Source organism: Anolis sagrei, chromosome X (genome assembly GCF_037176765.1).
Source record: "Anolis sagrei isolate rAnoSag1 chromosome X, rAnoSag1.mat, whole genome shotgun sequence".
Classification (NCBI taxonomy): Eukaryota; Metazoa; Chordata; class Lepidosauria; order Squamata; family Dactyloidae; genus Anolis; species Anolis sagrei.
In genome coordinates, this window is record NC_090034.1 from 34,192,984 (window position 1) to 34,216,954 (window position 23,971).

General features: G+C 41.2%; 1 protein-coding gene across 2 annotated transcripts in view; it reads left to right on the forward strand.

The window, feature by feature from the left end:
- Positions 1-23,971, forward strand: part of CDC45 (cell division cycle 45) — a 31,487-nt gene that overhangs the window by 2,057 nt on the left and 5,459 nt on the right. For both annotated transcript variants that reach the window (XM_060785889.2, XM_060785890.2), the window contains exons 2-15: positions 5,274-5,333; positions 5,800-5,892; positions 6,619-6,756; positions 7,409-7,552; positions 8,569-8,624; positions 8,861-8,909; positions 9,561-9,622; positions 11,273-11,323; positions 11,732-11,851; positions 12,375-12,506; positions 15,392-15,490; positions 18,331-18,489; positions 20,126-20,264; positions 23,358-23,441. In XM_060785889.2, the coding sequence (XP_060641872.2) occupies positions 5,274-5,333; positions 5,800-5,892; positions 6,619-6,756; positions 7,409-7,552; positions 8,569-8,624; positions 8,861-8,909; positions 9,561-9,622; positions 11,273-11,323; positions 11,732-11,851; positions 12,375-12,506; positions 15,392-15,490; positions 18,331-18,489; positions 20,126-20,264; positions 23,358-23,441 (1,386 nt within the window). The remainder of the gene's footprint in view (positions 1-5,273; positions 5,334-5,799; positions 5,893-6,618; positions 6,757-7,408; positions 7,553-8,568; positions 8,625-8,860; positions 8,910-9,560; positions 9,623-11,272; positions 11,324-11,731; positions 11,852-12,374; positions 12,507-15,391; positions 15,491-18,330; positions 18,490-20,125; positions 20,265-23,357; positions 23,442-23,971) is intronic.

Sequence of the window (23,971 nt, forward strand, 5' to 3'; positions counted from 1 at the left end):
TAGACTTTGATAAAAATAACATATTTGGTTTACTCACAACCTTCATTCATTCAGCATACCTTAGTCCAATCGGCCAGGACAATCTTACAGCAAAAACAGCAAGCAAGTGTGTGATCTGAGGTCTGAAATAGTCTGTAGTCATGAAGTAGTCTGTTTCTTTGCTATAGTGATAATGTGGTTTGCAGCCCTTTTCTAGGAACCATAGAGTAAATGAAGCTACATGCCCAGAACATACATACAAACAGTAAGCAACAGGTTCATAGATAAACATTACTAGAGAAGGCTTGAAGAAGGTTGTCATTTCCAGAACATGTGGTGGGGCACAGACTGCATTGTAGTCAGTGATCTATGGTTTGTTCTTCTCCACACTTGCATGTTGTGGATTCAACTTCATGGCCCCATTTCTTAAGATTGGCTCTGCATCTCGTGGTGCCAGAGTGCAGTCTGTTCAGCGCCTTTCAAGTCGCCTAGTCTTCTGTGTGCCCAGGAGGGAATCTCTCATCCAGTCTCAGCCACTGATTGAGGTTCTGGGTTTTAGCCTGCCACTTTTCAACTCTTGCTTTCTCAGGTGTTCCTGTGAGTGCGTCTGTAGATCTTAGAAAGCTATTTCTTGATTTAATGCATTGGTATGCTGGCTGGTATCTGTACAGAAGATGGGCCAGGGATGTCACTGCCTTGGTCCTTTCATTATTGGCTGCTACTTCCCAACAGATGTCAGGTGGTGCAATACCAGCTAAATAGTATAGTTTCTCCAGTGGTGTAGGGCATAGACATCTTGTGGTAATGTGGTATGTCTCATTAAGACTCACATCCACTGTTTTAACATATTCCACACTAGGCATACGTATTCAGTGGCAGAGTAGCAAAACACAAGGGCAGGTGTCTTCACTGTGTCTGGTTGTGATCTCCAGGTTGTGCCAGTCAGCTTTTGTGGGATATTATTTCTAGCGCCCACTTTTTGCTTGATATTCAAGCAGTGCTTCTTATAAGTCAGAGCACAGTCCAGAGTGACTCCCAAGTATTTTGGTGTGCTTCAATGCTCCAGTGGGATTCCTTCCAAGGTAATCCCCATATGCTCGAGATGAAAAGCACACCTCTGTGATTTAGATGGTTTTCCCTGCAATACACAATATGAGCACCTAAAGCTTTGGGTAGCTGTTCAATTATTTCAAAGCTCCCTGCTTGAGCAGTGATGGCACGATCATCTGCCTGGCTAAAGAGAGTTCGACTAGATGCTCTTTGAGGCTCTCTTCATCGTTTAGTTTTGAATATATTTTTAGAGATTTTTAAAAAATACCAATGATATTTAGTCCTGTTTTAATGTGTGCATATTTCTAGATTTTAAATTGTATTGAAAAGCTTTGAAAGTAAGGCGCTTTGAGTCTCCTGGAGAGAAAAAGCAGGATATAAATGAAGATAATAATAATAATTCATCCTCATTCTCCTCCTGGGGCATCCAATGCGCTTCCTCCAAACAGCTGCTAAGCTTCTTCAAGGGAGGATACCTGAATACAACCTGTGTTTGTGGGGATTGGGACTTGGGGGAGCATTTTTCATGCTACACACTAGTGCGTCCTGAAAGCTCTGGTTTAGAGGGTTCCCTTTACCTTCCTCTGAGGCTGTGAGAGAGTGACCTGCCTCAGGGCACTACACTGGCCTTCCAAAACCACACAGGGGTTTGTACCCTGGTCTTCTGAATTCCTTGCCCAACATTTAAACCACAACACCTGTGATTCCCCAGCTTTGGTTCTTCAGGAGTTTGGGACTTCAACTGCCAGAAGCCCCACCTGCTTTGGCCAAGAATCAGGGAGTTTGGGAGTTGAAGTCCAAAACTCCTAGTAGACCAGAGTTTGGGAAACTCTGAGGGAGTGTGGTTGTCAGGATTATCTATCTATCTAGGATGAGGGACAGATAGAGGAGGGTGGCACCTCCTTGAAAACAGTCTGTGTGAAAAGGATCTAGGCATTTAGTAGATCACAAGCTGAACATGAGTCAAGGATGTGATGTGGCAGCTAAGGAAGCCAATGCGATTGGAGGCTGCATCAATCGAAACCTAGTGTTTGGATTGAGGGAAGTCACAGTCCCACTCTCTTCTGCTTTGGTCAGAACTCACCTGGAGTGATACTGTGTCCACAATTCAAGAAGGAAATTGACAAGCTGGAAGGTGACCAAAGAAGGGCAACCAAAATGGTTCAAAGTCTGGAAATCTAGTCTTGTTACTCTGGAGACTGAGAAACAGTGGAGAAATGGATTCACACTGTAGGAAAAGAGATTCTATTTAAACATTTAGAAGAACTTCCTGGTGTTTAGAGCTGTTCAACAGTGCAATATATTGCTGCCTGGGAGTTTGGTGGAGAGTTTTTTTTCTTTTTTTGAAGCAGCATCTGGATGCTCGTCTGTTGTAAGTGCTTTGATTGTGTTTTCCTGCATAGCAGTAGGGGTTGGACTGGATGACCTTTGGTGTGACTTCCAACTCTACGAATATATGAATGTATGAGTGAATGAATGACAGGTTGGGTTGTTGTAGGTCTTTCGGGCTATATAGCCATGTTCTAGAAGCATTCTCTCCTGATGTTTCGCCTGCATCTATGGCAAGCATCCTCAGAGGATGACAGGTTGATAGAAATGCAGTCCAATAGCAGTTAGAAAGCAGCATTTGGCTTACTCTGCCCTACTCCAAAATCCATGTAATTGCTTCCCTGAATTGCAAACAGTAAGTGTTGACAGGACTGGACTGAAACCACAGTCATGAGAAAAGGGAGGTATAGAAATGTTTTGGGGGGAATTCCAGGCCTGCAGGTGCGCAAAACATGTTTAAGGAAGGATAAGCTCAAACACCAACAACTCAGGATGATTGGCCTGCCAGACTGTGTGGACTACAACTCCCATTGTACCCTCGCTCTTGACCAGGTTGGGTGGGGCTGATCCGCCTTGTCAGCCATCAGCTGGGTATTAAAAAAGGGGCGGGGGAGGACCCCTGTCTGAATCTCCAGTGGGATGCCATGCATGAAAGGAATGACTAGCATAAATCCTAACCAAAAGTATTCTTTTTAAGGGCAGCTTTAAACATTCTTGCATTAAACTTCCCATGATCCCTGTCTGGAGCACCATGATTAAAATTTGACAAGCACCATGTTTTAAGTTGCTATAAAGGTTTGGACCACAGCATCTCATGATGTGACAAGTTGTCCACAAATATGAGGTAAAATGTTTTAGACTCTGAAATGCCCCAAGACTGCTGATTTGGTTACAACAAAGAAATACAGCTATTTTCTATGATTTTTCCACTTCCCAAAATAATCATCGTAGGCTATCGCTGGCGATCAAGTGATTGATTTCCAAGTGTAGAGTCTTAGTGGTGGGTCTGTAGGTGACAGTAGAAACCTATTATTGATCGGCATGTTATTTTGCAATGAGGACATAGGTTTCCTGGTGGAAGGCGGTCCTGACAAGGGTTTCCTTGACGCGCCTTCCTCTTAACACATTTCTCCCTTTCACCCTCCATTCGTGGCTCTTCAGATTCCACTGTTGGTTAGCTTTAGGCCCATCTTTAAATCTCTTTTCTTGTCTACCAACATTCTATTCTCTGTTCTTGAGTTGGGAGTATAGTAACTGTTTTGGGAGATGGTGATCGGGCATTCAGACAACGTGGCTGGTCCAGTGAAGTTGATGGCGGAGGATCATTACTTCAGTGCTGGTGGTCTTTGCTTCTCCCAGCACACTGACAATTGTCCGACCTGTCTTCCCAAGAGATTTGCAGGATTTTTCACAGACAACATTGATGGAGTCGTTCCAGGAGTTCAGTGTGACGTCTGTAGACAGTCCATGTTTCGCAGGTGTATAACAGAGTTGGGAGGACAGTGGTTTTATATACAAGCACTGTCGTATCTCTATGGATGTCCTGATCCTCAAACACTCTCTGCTTCATTTGGAAGAATGCTGCACTTGCAGAGCTTAGGCAGTGTTGCATTTCAGTAGCAATGTTGACTTTTGTAGAGAGGTGGCTGCCATGGTAGCGGAAATGGACAACATTTTCTACCATTACACCATTAAACTGTATGTCTGGCATTGCAGAGGGAATGGTTGGTGCCTGCCAGAAGAGCACTTTGTTTTTCTCGCTATTCAGTGAGAGGCCAAGCTTTTTGTATGCTTCTGCAAATGTGTTTAGAGTGGTTTGTAGGTCTTCTTCTGAATGAGCACAGACTACATTATCATCAGCATATTGGAGTTCAACAACAGATGTTGTGACCTTGGTTCTGGCTTTCAGTCTGATGAGGTTAAATAGCTTGCCACCTGTCCAATAGGTGATTTTCACCCCAGTGAGACGCTTCCCATCAACAAGGTGCAGAATCACAGCTATGAAAATGGAAAATAAGGTTGGGGCAATAACACATCCCTATTTGACATCTGATTCCACCTTAAATGGGTCACTTTGGGAGCCGGTCTGTCCAAATCTGTTGTCATCATGGGGAAGCTGCAGGATGTTCACAAATTTATTATTATCCCAAAAGCCTGCAAAGATATAGGCTTTCTGGTTCAGGCTATAGCATCCAGCATCCCTAGCTAAGATACAACAAAACCAGGGTAGAAATAAATACATTTCTACCAAGCGACTATAGAAATTGCAGCCCAACAACATCTGAAGCACTTGGCTCACTCCATTATTAGGGAATTAGGAGTCAAGCTTTTGTAGCCCATCTAATAATTATCTTCCAATTTGTGGGCACAACCTAAATAGCATATTCATTTCCCGTTTAACTTGCCTTTATTTTTTGGTTGCCTGTGTTGTTTTCTACACCGAAATCTCATCAACATAGCCCATCATAGTTCTCTGTAGCAATTTCCAAAGTGTAACTGTGTCTGTCTGTGGTAGCAAAAATGAGAAATGTTTGCAATTGATTGCTAGCCCCATCTAGAGTCGACCCATCAAATCAATGGGATTTACACTATGGGAAGCAAGGTGCTGAACTAAATGGACTTATGATCCGATCCATAGGTGTTATAGCAGGAGTGGAAAGTAGGATACAACATTCAGTAAGGCACAGTGAAATTGCAGATCGTATGAGCCCGTTTTCATTTTAGAAAAATGAAGTGAGGACCTTGAGCTGAACACAGATGAATATGTCCTAATTTGCAATTGGGGAAAAGTGGCCTCAATACAATAAGATTGACTTGTTTGAAAATAATTTCATTGGAGATAGAGAAGCATCCTACTAAAATAATGTGATGTTACTTCAGATATAAGCTGAATATTTCTCTTTATTTTTTTGTAGCGAGTGCTACTTCTAGTTGCTGCAGATGTCGATGCCTTGTGCACCTGTAAAATCCTCCAAGTAAGTATCTTGTAAATGCATTTGGAAGCTATTTTAATGAATTTGTGGGAAGGTCACTAGGCAATCTAGTCTATGAAAGAAATGATTCAAACTTGATCTTTGAATGTAACAATCTCAAGGAGAGGGGAACATTCCATCCTTTCATGGTTCAGATGAAATTCTGAGAAATGGTCAGGAAAACAACATTTTTATTAAGCTGTACTTATTTTCTAGTCCTATATTAATTTGTGACCTTTTGTTGAGTCATGTAGAGATACGAGGAATAGATTGTTCAATAACATATTTGTTTATAGCTCTCTATAGAGTTTTAGCTTGCTTTGATTTCTGGTCTGTAGAAATCCAAATAAATCCATCTTTACTTTTATGTTATATTTGGGGTTACTGCAGAATTAAAAAACTATATGGCTCTGCTATGTTAGGGGGGATTAGTTGGGCTTCCTCTTAAACATCACATTCATTCTTTTAGGCTTTGTTTCACTGTGATCATGTGCAATACACACTAGTTCCAGTGTCTGGATGGCAAGAGCTTGAAACAGCATTTCTTGAACACAAAGATCAGGTAAAAGCATATTTTTTTGAACTCCCGAACCCTTTCATTTCTGATAATCTGCACTATGGAACTATCAATGTTCCTCAAAAATACTGTATAAACTCATGTATAAATCGAGAGCAAATTTTGGGACCAACATGATGGACTTTCAGTAATACAGAAATACAGGCATTCCCTGAGTTATAAACATTAGATTTACTTGTGACTTATAGTTAAGAACGGGGGTAAAAGATCAGGAAGTGAGAGAAATCTGCCCCCCCCCCCCCGAAGGGAAATTGACTACTGAAAGAGTTGTTGTGGGGATGAGAGCTCTTCCCTGAAGCTTTGTCTCCAATCCTTGTTTCCACAACAAGCCATATTTTTCAAAATCCAGTGATTGCAGGGACAGAAAGTGAGATGAAATCTTCTGAACAGGGACGTAGACAGAACAGAAACACCACAGGGGTCCCTATGTTATCCAAAGCTTATATATAGAGAGAGGGGGAGGTTGGGGGAGGGGGAGTTCCTGTTCCGACTTACATGCAAATTCAACTTAAGAAAAAATGTACAGAACCTACTTTGTTTGTAACTTGGAGACTGCCTGTAATTACATTTTCTTAGTGTAGTCCCTGGTACTTATAAAGAACTGGGGTTTTAGATTAACTCTAAGAAGACATGAAGCATTCATGTTTTGAATGTGGACTAGCACTTCACAAAAGGGAAATCTTTATGTATAGTTACCTTGTTTGTTTCTAGTTCCAGTATTTTGTTCTGATAAACTGCGGTGCTAACATTGACCTGCTGGATGTCCTTCAACCTGAGGAAGACGCTATATTCTTTGTTTGTGACACTCACAGGCCTATCAACGTAGTCAATGTTTACAATGAGACACAGGTAAATTCTGCTTTACACAATGTAAAATATTGACCTAGTCATACCTGCTGCCATTGCTGGCTGACAAATTCCAGGACCTGTCCAGAACATATGTTTTCTCTCAACTAAATGAGCGAAATCCCATGAGTAAAATCCCATATGGGTTCCAGGTACCTGATACCACCAGTATATAAACAAGCTTATTTTACGCTTCTGTCCTTATGGTCTTTACCTCCATTAGCATTGCCCCACCTTAACACTTTTGCAGTAGTTTTTGGTCCTAGAAAACTAGCACTGCTGTGGGTACAGGATCTTACTGTATAATAAATAAAATAAATTTAAATGTTCTAAATACTATACTTTCCTGTTCTCTAAAGGTTTTTATTGTGCATTGCTGTCACCCTTACATTTTTTTTTTGTTTTTGCTAATGAAATGGAAGCAACAACCACAAAATGAAGTGGAACTTCAAAATGGAAAACATTGTGAAATGCCAACCCTTTCACATACCCTGTATCAGAAATCCTGAACATCTTATAGCTTCCTGGTCAATCTAAATAGCAAAGCTTCCTAGGCAGAGTTGGAGTTTTGAAAACAAAATTTTCCCACATTTTTCATTTGGATTGTTTTTAAGATGCTTCACCCAATTGCACTTTTTTTTTTTTTTTTTGCTAGATCAAACTGCTGGTTAAACAAGACGATGACCTTGAAATCCCTGCCTATGATGATATCTTCAGGGAGGAAGAGGAGGAGGAAGAGGATTCCGGACATGAAAGTGATGGGTCTGAGCCTTCAGGAAAGCGTCGGCGATTTGAAGAGGTTAGAATGAGTTTCAATAAAATGTACCCCAAAAGTTTCTGGGAAATTATTTTATTTTCTGTCAGGTGAAAAATTAAAAATCACCTTTTGTGATTTAGTTGCAACTTCATTTGTTTCACATAGTTCCCCAAACTGGCAGTTAGTGGTTTTTCAATTTTAGGTTACACAAACTTTGTAGAAAGCGCTTTTTTTTTTTGTAAAAAGCAGTTTTGTTCACTGGAGATTCACCTACATTTCATTTGTGTTGACTTAGAAGATTATTACCTGTGTCAGAGATATTTGAGTGTAAATTGAATTCAAAATAAGGCCTTCACACCACCTGTATTTCATTGAATGATAATCACACCCCCATTTTTGGGGTGACAGAAATTGTATTTTTGTTTTCCTCACATAAAAGTCGCCTCCCCCCCCCCCCAATTTTGGGCTAATTTTCTCTCCCTCCCTCTTTTCCCTCCTTTGTTGGAAGCAAGGCAGTTTAAAAACTACAAAACTGAGGTCTTTGGAGTGCGACTCTTCTCCTTCCTTCCTCTGAGGTTTTAAGGCAATTTACAAAACCTGGAATTGAGCTCTTTGGAGAAAAGGGGAAGGAGGGAAGATCTGAGTTCCAGAGACCTCAATTTCAGGTTTTATAAAACTGACTTAAGACCTCGGTGGAAGGAGGGAATAGTGGAGCTCAAGGGCCTCCATTTTATAGCTTTTTAAAGGGAAGAAAGGGAAACTCAACCCCAAATGACTCTGCTGTTTAAAAAACGAAAAAACAGAAACAGCTGTTTTTTGAGGCTGGATCATTCCCCCTCCCCTTTCGGAGGTAAGGCATTTTATTTATTTAAAAACAACAGAAACTGGAGAATAAAGGGAAATCTTTTTTCCTCACATAAAAGTCGCACACCCCTTTTTTGAAAAAAGTGAAAAAGTGTGCATATTATGCGATGAAATCGGTATTTTAAGTATTTGCACCGTTGTCTCATTCTCATTCCCTATAATATAATCCTCCTTGCATCCTTGTCTCTGTATAGGACATAGCAGAAAGAACAATGAAAAGGCGGCAAAGAAGGGAATGGGAGGCTCGCAGGTATGTTTTCATGCTCTGTTGACTTTGTTTTTTTCTCACTGGAAAACTGAGATTGAAAGCTTGGTAATATCCACATGGTTTGTACATCATCTGTAATGGGGGATGTCATTTATCTAGTAAATGTTAATGTCTTTGTTATTAAAACCCAGTTGGTAGAAATAGTTGCAAGACCTTTTTATTCAACATTGCATATATAACAGTTACAGAAAAGGAATGCTTTGTTTTCTTTACTTTAGGCAAGAAATTCTTTTTGACTATGAGCAGTATGAATATCATGGAACTTCAGTAAGTATCTAGTGCTTCCATATATAACTGGCGTTGCCTGGGTATGCATTTTCTTTGCGGTTCTTTCTTTCCTTCCTCCGTTTCTTCATCTTCTTCCCCCCTCTCTTTTCTTCCATTCTTCCCTTGTATTTCATCATACACTTTCTGTCCCTTTCTTTCTTTCTTTCTTTCTTTCTTTTTCTTTTGATCTCTTCCCTTTTTCTTTCTTCCATTCCTTCCTTTGTTCCTTCTTTTTCTCTTTCCTTCTCTAACCTCATACTTTCCCCCCTTTCCCTCCCTCCCTTCTTTCGTTCCTCTCTTTCCTTCCTTCCTCCCTTCCCTTCATACACATGTCATCTAGCAGCAGCCATTCCACTTCACTCCCCAATGAAGGGTCTTTGTGCCAAGAGGTGCTTCTGTGGTACAAACCAACATACATGCATATATACCTTGACTTGAACTGGAAGTATTATTGTATAGTGTAATGAAACCATTACACTACATAGCAGATACTTAGATTTACCCTTTTCCCATTTCAAAACAATAGTTAAACCAAAGAGAACACTCATCTTTGCAGTCCTTGAAAGTAACAAAAACAACTGAGATGGAATTGGGCTTTGGATCTTTTCTTGGAAAATCAGTCCATTCATTGTTTTTCCTTTTCTCTCGTAGTCTGCCATGGTGATGTTTGACTTGGCTTGGCTCATGTCCAAAGACTTGAATGACATGTTGTGGTATGTAGTCGTGCTCATGATAGTGGCATTGCTAGCTTGATCCCAGAACTGTCCCAACCTGTATAGAGAATCCTTACTGAAGGGAAAAGAATACACTTCCGGATTTCTTTGTTCTTGCGACCTTTGTAGAATATGAGTCTGTAAACTGTCTGAACACTTCTGAACAGGGAAGATAAGAGTCATGGTCTGACCAGAATTTCTAAAACAATTTTCTTAAGTAAAACTAAACATGGCTTATAAAGTGTGGTCTGGCTTAGTAAAAGGTAGTCCCTAAGAACGGGAATCAAGCTTGCTGTGTTATCTGATCTGTCAGGTATGCGTGGCAGTTTGGTACAGAGTGCTCCCTGAGTGTTGATGAACTACAACTCCCAAGAATTCAAAAACAGCACCCCCAACTCCACCAATATTCAATGTTGGCCATGTAGGTTGTGTGCCAAGTTTGGTGCAGATTCATTGTGGGATGGGTTCAGAGTGCTCTTTGATTGTAAGTTAGCTATAAATCCCAGCAACTACAACTCCCAAATGACAAAATCAATCGCCCCAACCCCACCAATGTTTGAATTTCGGCGTATCAGGTATTTGTGCCAAATTTGGTCCCAATCCATCGTTGTTTGGGTTTACAGTGCTCTCTGTATGTAGGTGAACTACATCTCCCCTAAATCACTGTTAATTCCTCCCAAATCCCTCTAATATTTTCTGTTGGTCATGGGGGTTCTGTGTTGTAAGTTTGGCCCATTTCTATCATTGGTGGAGTTCAGAATGCTCTCTGATTGTAGGTGAACTATAAATCCCAGCAACTACAACTCCCAAATGTCAAGGTCTATTTTCCCCAAACTCCACCAGTGTTCACATTTGGACACATTGAGTATTTGTGCCAAGTTTGGTCCGGATCAGTCTTTGTTTGAGTCCACAGTACTCTCTGGATGTAGGTGAACTACAACTCCAAAACTCAAGGCAAATGCCCACCAAACCCTTACAGTTTTTTCTGTTGGTCATGGGAGTTCTTTGTGCCAAGTTTGGTTCAATTGTATCATTGGTGGAGTTCAGAATGCTCTTTGATTGTAGGTGAACTATAAATCCCAGAAACTACAACTCCCAAATGACAAAATCAATCCCTCCCCAACTCCACCAGTATTCAAATTTGGGCATATTGGGTATTTGTGCCAAATTTGGTCCAGTGAATTAAAATACATCCTGCATATCAGATATTTATATTACCATTCATAACAGTAGTAAAACTACAGTTATGAAGTAACAATGAAAATAATTTTAATAATAATAAATAATAATAAATAAGTCCCCTCTGGGGTAATAAAGGTGGGGTAGAAATGCCATAAATAAATAAAGTTATGGTTGGGGGTCACCACAACATGAGGAACTGTATTAAGGGATCATGGCATTAGAAAGGTTGAGAAATACTGCTCTAGGTGTTTAGGATCTACAGCTTAAACCCATATTTCAGTTCAGGAATCTGACTTGATATTGATTGGAAAGAGGAAGACAATGTTTCATGGGCATAACTTAGTGTAACTGAAATACTATTATTTGAAGTATTTAGAATTTCCAGTGCCCTTTGTGAATCTGTACACTACTCAGCATGAACAGAGATTATTCACAAATACCATCTTCTCCCTTTGTTTGTTTTTTTAGGTGGTCTATTATTGGACTAACAGATCAGTGGGTCCAAGACAAAATTACTCAGTAAGTTAGCAGCAAACAACCCATTTTATGTTCTGTTTTCATTTTTAATTTCTTACTCACTTTCAGTGCTGGGACCAAAAGTAAAGGTAAAGGTTTCCCGATTCGAACCACCAACCTTTCAGTTAGCATGTTTGGCAGCTCAGTGGTTTAACCCGCTGCGCCAACAGGGGGCCCTGGGACCAAAAGTAGGATATAGATATTGGAAGTATGCCATAATTATAGCTGATCATACAGCTGTTTCATTGTCGGTCACCTAATTTTAAAAAAAAATTGCACTCTGTCAAATTATTTTGGGAATCCATTGCAACCTTTTGCCAATCTTCCCCAAATGGCATTTGAGCCAGCAATATAGTCCTGATGTCAGAGAATCTGAAGCAGATATTGTGTAACTCTTCTCTTTCTCCAAAGAATGAAATATGTAACAGACGTTGGGACCCTGCAACGTCACGTGTCCCGGCACAACCATCGCAATGGGGACGAAGAGAACTCGCTTTCCATTGACTGCATGCGGATAGCATTTGAATATGAGTATCCTTCTCTAGAATGCTGGGGAAAGCAATCATGGCTTGCAGGGATGGTTGGTAGCTGTCAACATTTTATTTCGAGCATATGCGTCAGGAAAGTGGGTTTTGGATTTAGATGCAGAACTTGTGGATATGATGCCTGATGTTGAAACATATTTTAACCGTTACCTAACCTCAAATCCACCAGTGCTGTTGGGCTGCAGTTCCCATTATCCCCAGCTCGCATGGTGGATCATCAAAAGTGAAGAGAGTTCTTGTTCAATAACATTGGGGGCACCCACCACTATGTCAAAGAATTATAGTTGGCCCTCTGTCTTCATGGATTCTCCATCCATGGCTTCAAAGTAACCAGAGGTCTGATGTGGTCCTCGGTGAGAATTAGTTTAACACCCCTGATTTAGAGCCTGTTCAATTGATATTATTTTTGTGACAGTGAAACAGAGGAAATCATTTTGAAATGGAATATGTATAGCTACTGTTTCATCCAATCTGCTACAATTATTTTTCCTCATTCCTGCTGGCCTTAGCCTGTGCCTTGCACTCTACCAGCACTGGTCTCTCTATGAAAGCCTCTGCAACACCTCTTACACTTCGGCCAGCTTCAAGCTTTGGTCCGTTCAAGGCCAGAAGAAACTGCAGGAGTTCCTTGCGGACATGGGGTGAGTTCAGTAGAAGGGTGTGCTTTGACTGGTACCGTCGCTACCTATCTCCAATTACAGGGGGATAATTGGGCATTCCAAGGAGATTGTTGCAAGGAGGTTAACAAAGAGGAGAGGAGAATGGGGCTGGATTCGGTTAGACATGCCTTGAAGAGCCATGATTTTACATGGCAGGAAGTCTCCTGACCTTCAGTTGCTGTGGTTGGCTTTCAGCCCATGAGTGTTAGAAGTCAACCACATCCTGCACAGGTTTATAGTCCTCATCAAGGAAATAGGCAGGTAGCTGGTAGGGAAAGCCCTTCCCCCATTGCCTCTTTGTCTGCCTCTCTCCCTTTCTTTCTCTGCTGTTTGTTAGACTGATACTTCTCAGGGACATGCCTCTTTTTCTTCAGAGTTTCTAGCCACATGGCAAGTCTCTGAATCTTCCCTTTGTTCTTCTCCTATGAGCATGGAGTGAGAAAAGATGTCCCTAGAGAGCCTGATAGTTAGGCCCTAACCTTCCTATAGAGAAATGTAGTTACTTGAATAAAGTCTTCTGTAAGTTTTAAAGCCTGACCCAGCTCTGCTCCTTGAGAAAGGAAAGCTGAAGCTTTCTCTCTACTGCTAGCTCAGGTTGCTCCTGTTCTGCTAAAATTGCTGCTGCTGCTACTCTTTTGAAATGCTTTTTCTCTTTTGAAATTACCCAACAATGAGATTGTTCATACTTCAATACTGTTTGTGTTTAATTCTATTTTAATGTGTATATTTGTAGGTTTTTCATGGTATTGTATTGGTTTTGTTGTGAGCCACTTTGGGTCTTTTTTAGAGAGAAAAGGCAGGACATCTATGCACATAATAAAACTTTTTATTTCATGTCAGGAGCAATTTGCGTTTTCTCAAGTCACACCTGACATGAAAAAAAAAACTTTTTTAGGAGCAACTTGAGAAACTGCAAATCACTTCTAGTGTGAAATAATTGGCCGTTTGCAAGAATGTTGCCCAAGGAACGCCTAGATGTTTTACCATCCTTTTTGGAGGCTTTTCTCATGTCCCCACATGGGGAGGTGGATCTGACAGAGGGAGATCATCTGCACTCTCCCCGGATTCAACAAGGGCTGTTGGGTTCAGTCCTGCCGGCACAAGGGTTAACCCATTGCACCACCGGGCACAAAAAAACCCCCAAAATTTCATAATCAAGAAGGAAGTTGTCAGCAGCTTTTATTACTAGGTAGGAGCTCACAGAGCCCATGAAATTCTAAACACTTTTAAGAGTGGAGGGCTACTTCCAGGGTCACTCCATAGATAAAGACTAGATGGAACCAACTATCATCAATATCTCAAGTGCCAGTCCTTGGAAATTCATCAGGCATACATTGAATTTGTATTAGAGACACAGTGTCCCTCCTTTCCTGAATACCAACCCTTGGAGAAATGAAAGATACTAAGTGATGTAGTGTCCTTCCTGCCTTAAGAAAGGAAAGCTAGAAGCCATATAATTAAATTACATATGAGACTCAGGTGTCCACTCTTATCTTCAATGCCAGTCCTTGGGGAAAGCAAAGATTGAAATAATCTAATTAAGTTACATAAGAGATGCAGTTGTTTACCCTGGTCCAAAGATGACGATGTTTCATGGGAAAGGGTGGGCTGCAAAGGGAGATTGGAAAGAAATGAAATACATATTCTGTTTTGTGCCTTGCCTTGTATAAGAAGTGGCAATCGAAAAGGGTAGAATTGCTGTAGGAAGACGGGTAAAGCAAAGGCAGCCATGATTGTGGTACAAAAGGGGAATTATTGAATACACAGAAGGGAAGCAACTTCAATAGGATCATCTAAAACACGTTTCAAACTCAAGACCCACAGGTCAAATCTAGCTTTCCATGTCATTTGATGTGGCCCTCAAGATGCTGAATGACTACAACTTCACATTATTATGACTAGTGTTGATGGGGGTTGTGGTACCGTAAGACCGGAAAGACTGCAGTTTGTACTGTTGAGTCAAGAGAGGGGGTTGGATTCGCATATAAGGCTTGTGGATCTGATGTCCGGCTTTAACATGTTCTTTAACTCTTCTCCAACCTCAGAGCCACAAGGGCTGTTGGGTTGCCATTCCCATCATCCCCAGTCCCCAAGGCAGATAATCAAAAGAGATGAGAGTTGACATTCATTGACATCTGGGGCCCCAAACTGGGTAAAAACTAAAGAGCACCAACCACTACGTGAAACAATATTGTAGTTGGTCCCCTATATCCACAGATTCTCTGTCCATGGATTGAGTGGCCCTTTGAAAACAACCATAAGGCTGAGGTGACCTCTATGAAAATATATATGTAAAATGTTGTAAAATAGAGAAGAAGCAGGAGGTTTTTGTCTGTCTTCGAGGAGTGGAGCTTGAACAGTGCACACCAGGTTTTGTGATATCAGGTAGGAAGAAGACTTAGCATGGTTTGAGTGTTGGACTACTGTTCTGGAGACCCAAGTTGGAATCCACTCTTGGCCATTATAACCCATTGGCCCTGGGCAAGTCCCCTTTTTTCAGCTTTAGATGAAGGCAAATGCAACCCCTCCTGAAGAAATCCTGCCATGAAACCCATTGATAGGGTTACTGTAGGTCAGAAACTGTTTGAAGACACGCAACAATAATCAATGGTTGGTTGTGTTAAGCTAAATTCGGTTTGCTTTCCCCTGAACTGCTTTGAATATTTCCTTCTCCAACAATGTCTTGCAGAGAGTATTGACATTTCTAGGCAGCATTGGGAACATCCTTTCTGAAATCCAGGAGAGCACGGTCACGTCTTTTCCAAAGTGTCATCAAAGGAGGATCTTGGAGGTTGCTCAGCCACCAGGATGTGCCCAGGAGCCATTAGGCTATCTTTATTAACATTACCCTTCTATTTCTTCTTCAGATTACCTCTGAAGCAAGTAAAGCAGAAGTTCAACTCGATGGACATTTCCTTGAAAGAGAACTTACGGGAGATGATTGAAGAATCTGCAAATAAGTTTGGGTAAAACAGGTTTCTTATTGATTTTTTTCTAATATGGTGAAGATGGTGAGGTGAAGAAGAAACTCACCCTCAGTAAGGGGCGAGTTTCTGCTTCACCCTGTATATTTCTTCTAAACCAGTAACTCTGAGTTGTTGTTATGTTTATTTATACTCCACTTTTTCTCTCGACAAAGGAGGCTCTTTAGCCCTCCAGATGTTTTGGACCTCACCTTCCAGACTTTCTGGCCACTGTTGTTTCTGATTAGGACTTCTAAAAGTCAGAGTCCAAAGGATCTGAAGGGTAAAGGGTTATTTTATTTTATTTTGGTCAATGGAGAACCAGTTTTCTAGCTGTCCAGCTCCTGAACCGATCCTAAATATCTGAAAGGTCAATGGCTGAGAACCACTTTTCCAACCGCCCAACTTCTGAGCAGATTTTTTGTATGATGTAAGAATGTTATATACACTGCAACTGATTTTATGGAAGTCGGTGACAGAAAAGCCTCAGAATATCAAAAAAGAAGAGTGTAATCAGTGGGAAGAGAAAAAGAGCACAAGGAAGTATCTTGGGAAAGAGTGTATATTCTGTGTCTCACCAAGAGCAGTCTCGGTTAGGAGGGTTAAAAGGCCCCATCTACACTGAGCCAAGAACTAAAATCCTGGGGCCTATTCTTTATCTCCTTCAAACCAATACTGTGTCAAGAAAATATTTTCTATCTCTTGGCTGACACTAACCCTGTGGTTACTCACAAGGTGTCTTTTTTTGCCCTGGCAGCACAGAAAATTCAGGCAAGATTAATTTCTGATATTGCAGCTGACTGTGCTGGGGATGCTTTTAATTAATAGTGGCTGTTTATATCCAAGATGTTCCCTGCTTAAGTTTTAATAATACTGTATTTATTTGGTTTTACTTGTTTTTTAATTACATAGGTGCTAGTTCATGGAGTATGTAGTATTTTAAGGGTGTATCTCGCCATTGATATATGTAGCGTTTTAATGATTCATAGGATTTTAATAGTGTATTTTATATTGTATTTAATAATCTGGTTTTCATGTATTTATTTATTTGCCTTATATGTGAAAGACCTATGGTCTAAGCATCGAATAAACTTGGATTTACCACTGCCATTATAATGCAGATTGAACTGCCTTAAATGGCCAGTGTAGAGTGTATAATGCAGTTCAATCTGCTTTACAATTGCAGTGTAGATGGGGCCAAAGTTCTAAATGTTAACTTTATATATAAACAAAGAGGTTTGTGAAGTAGTGTGCTCATCAGAATGACAACTAGACACTTGTTTCTAGCTATAAATCTACCTGGTGTTGGATAATTTCAAAAAAGACCAAAAGGCATTTAAAAATATAATCAGCAGTAATAGCAGCAGTTTTAGAATATCAGAAGCTCCTTCAGCCTAGCAGTATTTACTTATTTGTTTGTTTGTTTGTTTATTTACTGTATCTATATATAGTACCACCTTTCTCACCCCTGGGGGGGGGGGGGGCTCAAGGCGGTTTGCCACATACTAATGGCAAAATTCAATGCCAACATACAGTACACAAATCATAATAACTAATTACTACATATAACTATGAATTTAAAATCAATCAAAACCATTGAAGATAAGACATACATAAAATTTAAACATTCAGACAAAGTACAATATCATCCTAGTATAAACATTGAAATCCCATGATCCAGAAATCGTATACCATAGCCATTCCGAATTTTCATTGCACATGTTCCTTAATCATGATTTGTATTGCATTATTCATTAACCAAAGGCTTGATCCCACAACCATGTCTTTGTTCTCTTTCTAAAGGTCAGGTGGGAGGGTGCTGATCTAATCTCACTGGGAAAGGAGTTCCAGAACTGAGGAGCCACCACTGAGAAGGCCCTGTATCTTTTCCCCGCCAACTGCACTTGCGACAGAGGCGGGACTGAGAGAAGGGCCTCCCCAGATGAGAAGCTCATTTGCAGCAAATGAGCTTCAGCATTTTCTATATAGGAAAGTTAGGGCCTATCTATCTAACTATATCTCTGAGAACAAAGGGGCTTGCCATGTGGCCGATTCAAAAGAGGCGTGTCCCTGAGGCCCCTTATACACAGTCCTTATTTTCCAGGATCTGATGCCAGATTATCTGTTTATCCCAGATTATATGGCAGTGGAGACTCATATAATCCAGCTCAAAGCAGACAACCCGATATCAGATCCTGGAATATAAGGACAGTATAGAAGGGGCCTGAGAAGTATCAGTCTAACAAACAGAAGAAATAGCTGCCGAGAAAGAGAGACAGAGAGGCAGGACAGGGTTGAGTTCCAACACCTAAATGGGATGCAGTCCTACTTGCCCATTGAGACTTACTTCTCAATGATTGCCCGCAGAGGAGAAGGCTGAGAGGACACACAATGAGGGCCATGGATATATATATATGAGGGGAAGTCATAGGGAGAAGGAAGCAAACTTGTTTTCTGCTGCCCTGGAGACTAGGACGCGGAACAGTGGCCAAACTACAGGAAAGAAGATTCCACCTGAACATTAGGAAGAACTTCCTAACTGTGTGAGAGAGCTGTTCAGCAGTGGAACTCTGTGCCCCGAAGTGTGGTGGAGGCTCCTTTGGAGGCTTTTTAAAGAGGCTGGATGGCCATCTGTCGGGGGTGCTTTGAATGGGATTTTCCTGCTTCTTGGCAGGGGGTTGGACTGGATGGCCCATGAGGTCTCTTCCAACTCAATGATTCTATGATTCTGTGATTGAAATCCTTATTAACTCGCTAGAAATTCTCAGTGACTACAGCCATCGTATTTTTTAAAAAAAATAATTTAAATGACTCCTTTTGGTACTTTAATTTATTTTTTCCAGAATGAAAGATTTGAGAGTGCAAACCTTCAGCATCCATTTTGGTTTTAAGCATAAGTTTTTAGCAAGTGACATGGTGCATGCCGTGGCTGCTTTGATGGAGAATGCAGAGGACGAAAGCGGGACTGATAACTTTATCAAGGCGCTAGATAGCCTATCCAGGTAAGATCCACATTTTCCCCCAAAACCTTTCAAACCATTAAATGACTTTTTCGTTTCAGAATATAAATACAAACGTAAGAATACGTTTTGTGCAATGCACTTTGTTTAGAAAGGGAATTGCCTTGAAAGAGCAATGGTTGATCTATAAAGATCTCCTGTTACTGAAGGATGACTAATACAAATTAAAGATGAGAGAGGAGTTATTACTAGAGGGCTTCTCAATGCAATGGTTTGCTTACTGACAAACTACAGAACAATTTAAGATGAGCCAGCATATGTTTGGATTTGTAACTTGAAACCGTTCTAGATAGAGAGATGCCAAGTTACATAAAATGTTGTTGAAATATGAAGTGGAGGAGGAACATGAGAAAGATTGTTTGGTTCAATGGGAGCAAAACATTGACAGACAAATACAGATGGAACAAGTCTGAAACACTGAGCAATGACTTGAAAGAAAACTCTTATATGATGATGTATAGAAGGTGTTTGACACCAGATGTATAAAAGTAGCTCAAGTAATAGATGGAAATGTGGGGAGAATGTTGGTACATTGTAAAAAGGCCCAGAAAGACTGGGTGCAATTATATCTGGTTCTAGAAGAAGCTGATCAAGTTAAAATTGTGACAAAACCTGAAGTCTTATTTGCTATGGATGTTAGATGATCAACATGAGAAAAATGTGCAAGAATAATGTTAGATATTTATTTATCGTTATCAGAAGCAAATTGAGAATACAGTTATAATGTATAAAAACCCACAAAGTTAAAAACTTGGCATTATATGTCCTTTGACCAGAAGATGACCACTTGGAGTGCCTCTGGTGTTGCTGTAAGAGGTCCTCCATTGTGCATGTGGCAGGGCTCAGGCTGCATTGTAGTAGGTGGTCTATGGTTTGCTCTTTTCCATACTCGCATGTTGTGGACTCCACTTTGTAGCCCCATTTATTAAGGTTGGCTCTGCGTCTCGTGGTGCCAGAGCACATTTGTTCAGTGCCTTCCAAGTTGCCCAGTTTTCTGTGTGCCCAGGGGTGAGTCTTTCATCCGGCATCAGCCACAAATTGAGGTTCCGTGTTTTGTCTTGCCACTTTTGGACTCTCACTTGCTGAAGTGTTCCTGCAAGTATCTCTGTAGATCTTAGGAAGCTGTTTCTTGATTTAAGGCATTGGCATGCTGGCTGATATCCGAACAGAGGATGGGCCGGAGATGTCCATGCCTTGGTCCTTTCATTATTGTAACACATCCAGGCGTCCCCTGGACAACGTCTTCATAGATGTTGTTGTTGCTGATTTACATTTTCAATGCATTTCACTTTTTTGGAATTACCCAACGCTAGATGGATTTGGTATGGAGAGAAACATGATGTTTGCTCTGGGTTAGATAGATAGGCCTCTGACTGTTCTATATAGAAATGTGGGTCTTTCACTAGAGTCTTTTATAATTTTTCAAGCTTGACTCTGCCCCTGTCTTGCTGAAGCTCAATTGCTCTAATGCTAGAAGCTTTGAATCTGCTAGAACTGCTGCTACTCCTGTTGTTGCTGATTGACATTTTAAATGCTTTTTCTTTTCTTTTTTTTGAAATTAGAGCAGGATTATTATCTTCTCTATTAAAGCAGTGCCCTTATTTTCCCCCTTTTTCAGGAGCAACCTGGACAAGTTGCATCAAGGTCTGGAGCTTGCCAAAAAGCAACTCTGTGCCATTCAGCAGACGGTCGCCAGCTGCATCTGCACCAACCTGGTCATCAACCAGGGCCCTTTTCTTTACTGCTACCTCATGGAGGTAAGCATGAACTTGCTCTTATTTTTTGGTCCCATTTTGGACTTGAATGGCTCTGTCTGTCTCTCTCTCTCTATATATATATTTGTTCCATGCATTAAAACAAACCGTAAAAGATAAGTCAAATGGAAGTTTAGACAGGAAAATAAAATTTCTAAAAGTTTGAGAGTTAAAGACAGTATTAAATATTTGTATATTTGAATCGCAGCGATAAAAAGCTGAGATAAAATTATGGAACCTTTTAAGGTTTTGGCATAATGTCATGGAATCCTGGGAGTTCTAGGTCTTTAGTCTTCTCTGCCGAAGAGGACTGGCACTTTGCCAAAATGGATTAATTCTACATAGGGAAAATGGGAAATTGCAGCTAAATGTGCCTTTATTTACAAAATATTCATTACAAAATTTGACAAAATATTCTCTATCTGTTGTATATCTGAAAGTATAAAACATGCTTATATAAATATGTGCATATATAATATGAAATATAATCTATATCTATACATATAATAAAAGTCAAAGTTTGTATGCGGTGGACAAAAGTGTGGCGGTGTGGCGGGAGGAGTATGTGCCAGCGTTCTGATTCGCTGCCGTTGTGGTGCTATTTGCATATGGTCTCTGATTGGCCAGCTTCAATAGGAGCCCCTGGTGGAGAAAAGAGTTCATGACAGAAACGGAGACATGAAAAGGAAATTTGCATATGGTCTCTGATTGGCCAGCCACAATTCCAAGATTCCGAGAAGACAAAGAGAGGAAAGGAAAAGGCCAGGGGCTAGGTCAGAAAATTACCAATACAGACTAAACTTGGCACACAAAGCCCCCATGACCCACTTGACATCCTACTGCAGTTTGGAGGAGGATGAACCGTGGATGATGGGACTTGCAGTACCATCACTCACATTCTGAGACCGCTGTGACCCTCATCCAATGACTGATCAAGACCAAAGTTGGCGCACAAAGCCCCCACGACCCACTCTCCATTCTGGTGCAGTTTGGAGGAGGATGGACCACAGATTATGGGACTCACAGTACCTTCACTAACATCCTGAGACCACTGTGAGCCATATAAATAACTGATTAAGACCAACCTTGAGACACAAATCCTTTCTCAAATAACCCTGGCAGTGCCGGGTCCCCAAGCTAGTATATAATAAAAGTTTGTATGCGAAGGACGGAAGTGCGGAGGGCAGAAGTGCAGAGGGCAGAAGTGCAGAGGGTGGACGTGTTTGTGGCAGCTTTCCGATTGGCCAGCCTGAAAGTTCCAAGATTCTGATTGGCTGCCGCTGTAGTGCTATTTGCATATGGTCTCTGATTGGCCAGCTTCACAGGAGCCCCTGGTGGAGAAAAGGGTTCATGACAGAAACGGAGACATGAGAGAAGGACATTTGCATATGGTCTCTGTGGCAGCTTTCCAATTGGCTGCCACTGTGGTGCTATTTGCATACGGTCTCTGATTGGCCAACCTCAACAAGACCCCCTGGTGGCGAAGACAGTTAATGAGAGAAACGGGGACATGACAGAGGGAAATTTGCATATGGTCTCTGATTGGCCAGCCTCAATTCCAAGATTCCGAGATGACAAAGAGAGGAAAGGAAAAGGCCAGAGGGGGCTGGGTCAGACAATTACCAATACAGACCAGACTTGGCACACAGAGCCCCCATGACCCACTCGACATCCTGCTGCAACCATGGATGATGGGACTTGCAGTGCCATCAGTCACATTCTGAGACCACTGTTAACCTCATCCAATGACTGATCAGGACCAAATTTGGCACATAGACCTCTCATGACCCACTTTACGTCCAGGTGTGGTTTCGCCGGGGATGGACCATGGATTATGGGACTTGAAGTACCTTTGCTCAATTCTTGAGACCACTGCAACCCTCATCCAATTACCGATAAAGACCAAACTTGGCACACTGAGTCTCCATGACGCACTCTACATCCTGGTGCAGTTTGGAGGAGGGTGCACCATGGACGATGGGACTTGCAATACCTGCACTCCCTTCCTAAGACCATTACAACTGCCAACAATGATGGATCAGGACCACAATTCACACAGAGAGCCCGCATGACCCACTCTACATCCTGGTGCGGTTTGGAAGAATTTGGAGATGGATGATGGGACTTGCAGTAACTTCACTCACTTCCTGAGACCACTGACACCCTCGCCAATGACTGATGAAGACCAAATTTGGCGCACAGAGCCCCCATGACACATTCTACATCCTGGTGCACTTTCGAGGATGATAGACCATGGACGATGGGACTTCAAGTACCTCCACTCCCTTCCCAAGACTGCTGCAATCCTCAGCTAATGACCAATCAAGACCGAACTTGGCACACAGAGCCCCCATGAGCCACTCTACATCCCGGTGCTGTTTGGAGGAGGATGGATAATGGGACTTGCAGTACCTTCACTCCCTGAAACCACAGCGACACTCATCCAAAAACCAATAAAGACCAAACTTGGCACAGAGAGCCCGCATGGCCAACTCAACATTCTGGCGAGGTTTGGGGGAGAACAGACTATGGATGATGGGACTTGCAGTACATTAACTCACTTTCTGAGACCACTGTGACCCTCATCCAATGACCGATCAAGACCAAACTTAGCACACAGAGCCCCCATGACCCACTCTCCATCCTGGTGCAGTTTGGAGGAGGATGGACCACAGATGATGGGACTTGCAGTACCTTCATTAACTCTTCCTGAGACCACTGCGAGCCCATATAAATAACTGATACAGGCCAACCTTGATACACAATTCCTTTTTCAAATAACCCGTGCAGCGCTGGGTCCTCAAGCTAGTAAAATATACATATAAAAATGTTTTCCTATGAAATGCATTGATTAAAATACTCAGAAAAAAAGATGAATAGTAGTAATTTTAATAGCAATAATCTCTAAGATCTCCTCTTGTGACTGACTCCATGGGTTGCACTCCTGGAAAAACAGAACACCATCAGACTTTCTCTGCTCCTTCCATTTGATATGTATAATTGTTTACAATACACAAATCTGACCACACATCATAGGAGAGGAGCTGCCTCTTTTAAAAACTGTAATAAGTAATTGTTGTTCTCTTTTTTCCCAAGGGCACTCCTGATGTGAAATTATTCTCTAAGCCAGTGTCATTACGTCTGCTTAGTAAATACTTACTGCGGTCCTTTATTTGTTCGGTAAGTAACTTGCTGTTTCTGCTTAGATTGATATTATTTCCAAGAAGGGTTTCTGCTTGTTAAATAGCAGCATTTCATCATCTAAATATGGGACAAACTGCTGTGCGTTTTTGTAAATGAAACATGGCATATGGTGATACCAAATAAGATGCTAAAGATGTCTTTTCATTTAAAATGCCAATAGCTTCAACTTGGTGTTTGTGGCTTTTGTCCCTGAATGGAAATAGCACTTCCGCTGAAAGACATTTCCGTTGGGACAGAGAAGGAAAGGAAACATTTAATTAGAAAGATGATAAATAGGCACAGAGGGAGAAAACCCTCACTCCCTGATTCACATTTTTAAAAAGCAACAGCTTGTTTAATACAAAAATATATTTAATATCACCACATTTTAAAAGAAAAAACACAGTCCTGGAATAATAATAATAATAATAATAATAGCCTATTTTATTTCAGAGCATCATGTGTTATATCACATTTTTTTTCCATTTCAAAAGGGTTGAAGCATTATAATTCTACAAAACTACCAG